Raw genomic sequence first — 8,270 nt, 5'->3', positions numbered from 1 at the left:
CCCAGTGAAGAGTCGTTGCAAGGGGAACCATTGGGGTTGGATCTGATGGTTGTAGTCAAGAGTCCCAAAGATGGTTCAGTGAGAAACAGTGTTGTTCGTTACCGAGTATGATATGAAGGCCATAGGTGATCAAGAAGGTCGTAAATATGGGCCTAAAGAGAAAGTAGTATGAGGGAGAGAGTCGTGAGGCCTTCATGAGATGATAGGTGGGGACAATAAAAATAGGCCTAAAGCCAATAAGGAGGCCATACGAGAGGGGGGGGGGGGTTCCAAATCTCCCTGATCGTATAGGACAGGACACGCTCAGACTTTGGACTTCTAATAAGTCATTAGTTATGACGGAGAAAAACAAAATGGGTATTTGTGATGAATATGAAGATAATCCGGTAAATGGGGCACTTCTGGAGCAACAACATCAGAGCAGGAGGTGTGACATCTGTTGTCGGGCCGGCCTCCTCGAGGACCTAATCATGTGAATCGTTGACTGCGAGAAGTGTACGATACGCTCTACCACTGCCAACATGCGGATCTACTGAATCCACGAGAGTACCTAGAGGACTTGGCGGATCAGGGAACTGGCCAATTCGTACAGTTTGCTGTCCCTACGTAGCCAAAGTCATTTGTCTTATTTTTTTATTAATATTATTTTTTTTTTTGTAATTTTGCATTCACTTTTTGGTAACCGATGCTATGTATCAGGGGAGGCTCGGAAGGTGTGCGAGCCGCACCATCAGCCGAGACACATAAGTTTCGAGGGGGCACAAACTTTATATATATATATATATATATATATATATATTACATATATATGTTTTTTGGTATTAAAATGGCTTATGAGATAGTTATGTGCTCAGAATGGTTTCTGCTTATAATAAATCCGTCGATAAAATTAGTTTTATCCATGTACGCAAGCGAACAACAAATTTTCGTTAAGGTCTATGGGCCTTTTATTTTGGCTCGGCCGAGGTATTTAAATTCTCAGAGACAGCCCTGCTATGTGTACATACAGTTTCAGCTATTTATAAATGTAGTGTTTTTTTGCAAAGTTTACTTTGTTCTGTTGGATATGTGTTTAAATTATGCCTCGTATTCGATTAATGAGCGTATTTGTGACTCGATTAACTAACGTAATATTTAATAATTATTATAACGGTGTCATAATATTATAAAAATCGTATTTGTGTTTTGCATCATACTTGTACTAGACTAACTAATATATTTCTAACTTCATTAATTAATGTAATATTTATTCATTTTTACAACAGTGTTGTAATATTAAAAAAATGTTTTTATGTTACGCATCGTACTCGATTAATTAACGTATTTTTTTAACTCAATAAATTGATGTAATATGGAATACTTTTGTAACGGCGTTGTGATATTTAAAATAAATCTTATTTGAAATACATCTCGTACTCGATTAGTTAACTTATTTACAACTCGATTAATTAATGTAATATTTTAAAAATTCTTATAGTTTTGATATTTAAAAAAAATCGTATTAGAATTACCCCTCATACTCGATCAATTAACGTATTTATAACTCGTTTATTTAAAGTAATATTTAATAACTAGTATATTAGTGTTGTGATATCTTTAATATTCAATGGATTCGAATATCTTTTTACAATCAATGGGTTTGAATATTTTTAAATTAATAATGAGCCCGCTTGTCAAAAAAACAATAGGTTCGTTCTTTAATTTAATACAATAGGCTATACATAAAACCCAAAACAAGATTGAGTTCGGGAGAACTCGGTGTGATGGTTGTACCTCTGCTACTGATATTATTTGTAAGGGTCAAATATTTTTTTACAATCAATGGGTTCGAATATATATTTTAAATTTATAATGGGTTCGTTCATCGAAAAACGATGTGCTCGTTTTTAATTCAATTATATATACATTTAAAAGTATAAAATTTATAAAATATGATTTGATCATTACCATCTTATAACTATTGGTCCCAAAACTTTTATTTATCCATAATTCATTTAATCAAGTTTAAATTATTGGGCCGAAACTAAAATTAAAAAAATAAAATAAAAATCAGATGCAAAATAGAAGAAATAGTGTCCGATTGAAATTCTTTCTTGGTTCCTTCATTCTTTGCAAATATTGAACAAAACCTGAACAACGCCTAACCCAACCGACCACCACCGTTGGTTCGTCGTTGACCAAAGGCTCCTCTGCGGTTGACCAAGCGAGCCACCAATTAAGGACCAATGTATGTGTTTTTCTCAATGTTAGGAGAGCTTCACGAATTATCGTTTAGATGTTAGCTATTATGGTATCTGGTTTTAACAATAAATTTTTCTATGTTTATTGTTATAACATTAAGCGTCGTTAAAAAAATTAGCTTATATATATATATATATATATATATATATATATATATATATATATATATATATATATATATATATATTTCGTTACTCATTAGGGCTATAGGTCATCTTATTTGGCTTAGTCGAGATATTTAAATCCTTGGAGACGCCCTGGCTATATATAAAACCAAAAACAAGACCGGGTCGGGCGAATCCTGTGTGATGGTTGTGCTTTCGCCACTAATACTATTTGTAAGAGTCCGTTTACTCTAATGTTTAAATTTTATTTTCATTGGTTTCCTACCATAACCTCTTCAATGTCACTTACCTGATACAAACAATGATTTATCGGTTCCGTTGTGCATGGTCTAATAAATTTTCTGATAACATGTTCTAATAATAAGAAAAACTCAATACATAGCACCCAACTCGTCATATATAAAGTCGGAAGAGATGGATAGCTCTTTTATAGTTCTTTAAATAAAATGAAGCAGAATACATTATGTATCGAAAATCAAATTTTTGTATATATAGTAATTCATTTAATAACGAAAACAATACATGTAATCAATTAAGAGGTGTACAATTATTTATAGAGAAGGTACACTTTGACATCAGGCTGCAACTTTAGTGGTGTGATTAATCACACTTTACACCATATCCATTGTGTTTTGAGCTTTTCTTTCCGGGACTCTCGGTTCATCCATTTCATTCATTTTTTCTTTGAATTCAGTGATTTTTTCGTCGATTACTGGCTTCTTGTTCTTGTAAACAAAGTAGAATATAATTTGAATGATACCAAAGGTGAATCCAAGCGTATTTGGGATCTGTAAGCAAGAAATTGAGCGTTAGAAAATTGAAGAAAAATATGAAATATATTGCTAGATTTTAATTAGTATTGATTACCGCAATGATAAAGTCCCAAAGAAGTAGACCATAAAAGAACCACATAACAGCATTAAATGTAAGAGCGACCGACAAAAGAATTGGCATGTACGCAACACTTTTGGTCCTGATCACTTGCCTCTGAAAAAAAAAGTAAATTTAAGAAATAGTTTATATTTCATTAATTGTTACCAAGTATATATTATTGCTAATTTTCTTTAAATGTTACAAAGTTTGTATTATTGTTAACTGTAGAAGACATGTAGTCTAAAATATGAAATACTTTTATTATAATGTGTTAATAAATTTCAAATTTGTTTTCGTAATATTATTAGGTATTGTATTCACTAAAACCTAGATCCAACAGTAGTTATACTATTATATGTTTTCCTTTATCTTTGGGGATAGAGGAAATATTTATTCCCATCATATATATCAATAGCTTCCTATGAGAGAAATTTTATTAAGTATATATGTTTGTTTTTATGCGTACCAGGACACCTAAAGGTGCCACAAAAACACAGAGAGAAAATATAAGACAAATCCATCCAACAATCGTGTAACGCTTATCTCCTTTTGTAAGGAATTGAGTTAGGAGAACAATCAATCCAAATCCAATAATTATGAAAAATGTGATTAGCTTCAAACTTTCCATCTGCACATGAAATCATGCTTCCAAATAGTTAGGACGAAGACAAATTAACATGTGATCAAAACATGAAAACGAATCTAAAATTAAAAAGGCCTACCCTCGCTTTCTTGGGTGCATAGAAGACGAAAACACAAAGATAAAAGGTTTGTGTGACAATGCCAATGGAGTTGATGGTGATCAGAAACACCAGATTGCCCTTTAGCAACGCGTAGTAGATCCAAAGCATGGCACTAAACAATCCCACCACATAAGGTATTGACTGAAACCCTTCAGTTGATTTCTTTTTGTAAATTTTATAGAACGTTGGCCTGTTTTTTAACGCAAAAATGTTTGAACTGATTAGGAAAGTGCATATATAAGTGTGTATGCATGTGTGTGTATATATAAACTTAGACTAACTATATATGGATGATTTTAAAAGACAATTGAAAACTTACAATGGTGAAAGAAACACCCCAAAAGAGACAATATTGCCTGCAAAATAGGCATAGTGTTAGGTAAGTTTAGGATTACGGTTTGCTAGTCAACCTGTACACTCCATGCACCATGCATGCATTTATTTATATATAATAATATTCATGAAAAAGAAAGGATATATATATATATATATATAGAGAGAGAGAGAGAGAGAGAGAGTACCCATAACGGCAAAGCCACTTTGCAAGAGTTGATGGTAGTGACCAGCAAACACCATTTTTACAGCTTAAAACACTAAAATCAACCAGTTACAATGAACTAATTCTGCTGCAAATGGTGGTGATAAGAAATGTTTGAGTAGATGGTTTATATAGAGGGGATTGAGGGTGGTGGATACGTTGGGCCATGAGGTGCATGAAAAAGAAAGAAAGGTTTATTTCTTATGTAATTTAAACAAATCATTAAGTTGGATATTAAACTAAAGAGTACTGAATTATCTAGTGAAACGAATTTACTTTTTTTTCACTGTAGTATTTTTATACATAAGCTAGCATTGTATAATCCTGTACAATACTCTCTCTTTCAATAAAACATGTGTGCATAAATTAGGGCAAACGTACAAGATAACCTACAATCTTGTTATCATAAAACACATAGTGGCAAAATTGAAATTTCATTCAATTCCATTTTCAACCTGATTAACCATCTGCAATCCTGATACGATTAACGTGGTCGCATAATTTCAATTGACGTGAAATCGTGAAGAATCAGTTCGCATTTTCTAAATCGTTGACCAAAACCGAACCTCAACTCCAAATTGCAGACCAAAAATGAAAAACAAAATCAAATTGAAATTTAAAACCGAACGCATTTAATCAGTCCGCTTGATTTTGGTTCGTTAATCAAACCATGATTTCAATTATGAGCGTAATAATAAGAGCATGATGAATAAACAGAATTATTTCATTTTCATTATTTTTATGACAAAGCTTAATTAATTTCTATTTCAATTTGTGTTATTTGACGTTCTTTTCAATATTGTGTAGGGATAAGAAGTTTGAGTATCTCAATAGAGACCCAAGTTTAAACCCACTAACAACACTTTTGAGGGGTATGGATGACTTAATGAAGGAAGACTAAGATCTTTGTGATATCTAGTTCGATCCTGAGAGCGTCCGGGTTTTACCACCAGTGGGCCTTCGGACAGGTGGGTTTTCCCCATAACTGTAGATAGCTTCGAAGCGCTTAAAAAGCTTCGTACGACTGGGTTAGACCAGCTAGCAGTGACCTTTTTCCATTGGGTCACCCCGTACAGAGTACTTAGGCAATTCTGTTTGTTGGTCGTTCAAAAAAATTGTATTATTTAGTAATTTATTATCTTTGGATATTATTTTTGGATAAAAATCATAATAAATCATCTGAAAAACTTAATAAACAATTTTCACTCATCTGTTTGAAAAAAAGCATAATAATTGATCTAGTTGTTTGTGAGATTCCAATCGACTCTTTTATTTAGTATCAATTGAATCATAATCTGCAATTTCAAAATAGTGATGTTACGCTCGAACCTGTCATTGGCTTTGGTAAAACTATTATGCTTTCTACACATTAAAATCACCCTAATAATTAGTGTAATATTTGGAATATTAATTAATTCAGTGTGTAATATCTAACAATTTCACAATTTTATTAAATTTAGAGCCTAATATTTTGCAATTCATAATCTATTGATGATTTTACAGGCTCTTACACATTAATTCAATTGATTAAATCATCAAGTTTTGATCAATTTAAAGACTACTGATGTTCAATGACACTCGATTTTAACTTTGGTTTGTTTTTTAATTTATCCATGATCAACAATAGATTTTCGATTTGTGAGATCCGGTTGTTGAGCTCTAGCTAATTAGGGTGTAGAAACTAAAAGGTTGAGCTCTAATTAGGGTGTAGAAACTAAAAGGATGTGTACTTAAAGAAACCACATATTAGTTTTAAGTTATTTACGTTTATACCGTAAATTAGTAATATTAGTATTAGTAATTATACCAAAACATTGTAAAATACCGTAAACGAAAAAACGAAACAAAGATATAAAAAAAGAGTAGATATAAAAAAAGAGTAGATAAGTGGATAACTAGTACATTGATTTTTTCTTTTTCTTTCATGAAAGAACAATTTCATTAACGGAAAAACTGGGGCAATTTGCAAGCCGCAAAAGCCCAAAACCTACAAGGAGAGAATGAAATGAACAAACAAAGGCGGCCGACACTTATAAAGAAAAATTAACAAAATTTGATTTTACACCAAACCTCGCAGTCAAGATTCAAGATCCTGATTCGATTTTCACCCATAAGAAGGACGTAGCTTTTATATCTTCCACCAAGTTTTCCACCAAAATTGGTTTGTTCTTAAAAATCATGTCATTACACGTACGCCAAATGAACCAACATGTAACTAATGAGATTTCTTGAACCATTTCGCTTTCCAGCTTATTGTTGTTATGTTTGCATGGAAATTCCAATAGAGCCTTCACCAAATCAAACACGACAAAACCGGCCATTAAACCCAAGTATGAATGATCGACCAAATCCATTTAGCCACCCAACAATACGCTATAAGATGCGCCGCCAATTCTAGCAGCTACTACATTGATGTTTCTTGATTTTACAAACATTTCTTGTTCTCTAAGAAATGAAAAGCAGGGAAATAAGTAGCACCGATCCCGGATCAAACGTCAACAAAAATGTGTAAATATTTGAACTTGCATAGATTTTACAATAACACATATTTTGTCATAACATTTATATTATAATTAACTAAGCACCTAACTAAAAGGAGAGTTCAGTTTGTTTTAACATTTTAAACTACATAACCAGGTGTAGTTGAGAGGGTTAACTAACAAAAAAGTATTGCTTACGAACCAGGTGTAGTTGAGAGGGTTAACTACAAAAAAGTATTGCCGCGTAAGCAGAGAGGCCCCACCCATTATACCGCCACCCCTTTGACGCCCATTTCCCTCCTCGTGTAATGGTGTTTTACCCTAGTTATTGGTGATGTGAAAGTGGGTTAACGTCCATTACACATGGTCTTATATAATCAAACTAAATTTTTTTCGCTAGCCAACACGTCCAACTAGTCTAACTAGTCACCTCTGTGGTAAAACTTTTTGTTAAATGGATGATTTTTTGTGATACATATTATCTTCCTGATTAATTTTTTTTATTTATTTTGTATATGCTTTTGGTAAACTGTATCCCAATATAAAATATTGATGGCATTGTACGTTTTGGTATCTTTAAAATCAGTTGCCCAATAAAATTTGTCATTTTGAGCCCCAAATATAAAATATTGATGGCATTGTACGTTTAGGACTATATAATCCACTTGACCCACACCAACACTTTGATCATACTTCGCAAAAGTTCCCATATTCAGGGTGTGTCCCCCTTAACCAGCGGGACCCACACTCTCCACTTTCCTACGCGTCACCCACCCATCCAATTGGGTTTAAGGATTACAACTCATGCTTCTCCATTATTTTGTTGCTTTTGCAAGCTTATCGAGCATTGAGAGGTGTGACTGGTCTGTGTGCATTGTAAATTTAATGCATATTATTTTGTTTTTTTACAACTAATTAGATTGTTGGTTAATTACAAATTATTTCTGGTTTTTAAGTTCGTACATGAACTGCATATACGAAGCTAATATAAAATTAGAATGAAGTGAGTTTACCTTAGTACTTTCTATCAAGAGATTATATCGGTAGGCCGGTAGCTAACTTTTGGCATGACATGAAGACATAAAACTACCCTAACATAAACATGTTGCTCTCAGGCCATCAACTTGGTGCGTTCAGGGATTCACCCATTTACTTTTATAAAATTTATAAAGATTATTATATATATAGATAATTATCGGACTTTGGTGTCACAAACTGTTATAGACCAACATTTTAAATAAATATTTATGATGCAATACTAAGGTAGTGT

The 8,270-nt window shown here is 32.7% G+C and overlaps 1 protein-coding gene across 1 annotated transcript; it reads right to left on the bottom strand.

Moving 5' to 3' along the window:
- Positions 1-2,774: 2,774 nt before the first annotated feature.
- LOC143613895 (bidirectional sugar transporter SWEET14-like) lies at positions 2,775-4,608 on the bottom strand. The gene is made up of 6 exons (XM_077087489.1): positions 4,504-4,608; positions 4,302-4,338; positions 3,962-4,172; positions 3,706-3,867; positions 3,234-3,353; positions 2,775-3,154 (listed from the first exon to the last, which is right to left on the bottom strand). Exons 1-6 carry the CDS (start codon positions 4,556-4,558, stop codon positions 2,978-2,980), a joined length of 762 nt encoding a protein of 253 aa, XP_076943604.1. The 5' UTR covers positions 4,559-4,608; the 3' UTR covers positions 2,775-2,977.
- Between the last annotated feature and the right edge of the window lie 3,662 nt (positions 4,609-8,270).

Source organism: Bidens hawaiensis, unplaced genomic scaffold (assembly GCF_021521415.1).
Source record: "Bidens hawaiensis isolate Kalapana, Puna unplaced genomic scaffold, B.hawaiensis_p1.1 tig00038513_1, whole genome shotgun sequence".
NCBI lineage: Eukaryota > Viridiplantae > Streptophyta > Magnoliopsida > Asterales > Asteraceae > Bidens > Bidens hawaiensis.
Note: the sequence above shows the minus strand (reverse complement) of the source record. Positions and strands in the feature narration are given on the sequence as shown.

Excerpts from the sequence above, each read along its gene's own strand:
- LOC143613895 (XM_077087489.1), bottom strand. The coding sequence starts at position 4,558 with ATGGTGTTTGCTGGTCACTACCATCAACTCTTGCAAAGTGGCTTTGCC. Across the intron at positions 4,173-4,301 it reads GGGGTGTTTCTTTCACCATT|GCCAACGTTCTATAAAATTT; the intron begins GTAAGTTTTCAA and ends GTTAAAAAACAG. Across the intron at positions 3,868-3,961 it reads ATGCACCCAAGAAAGCGAGG|ATGGAAAGTTTGAAGCTAAT; the intron begins GTAGGCCTTTTT and ends TTTCATGTGCAG.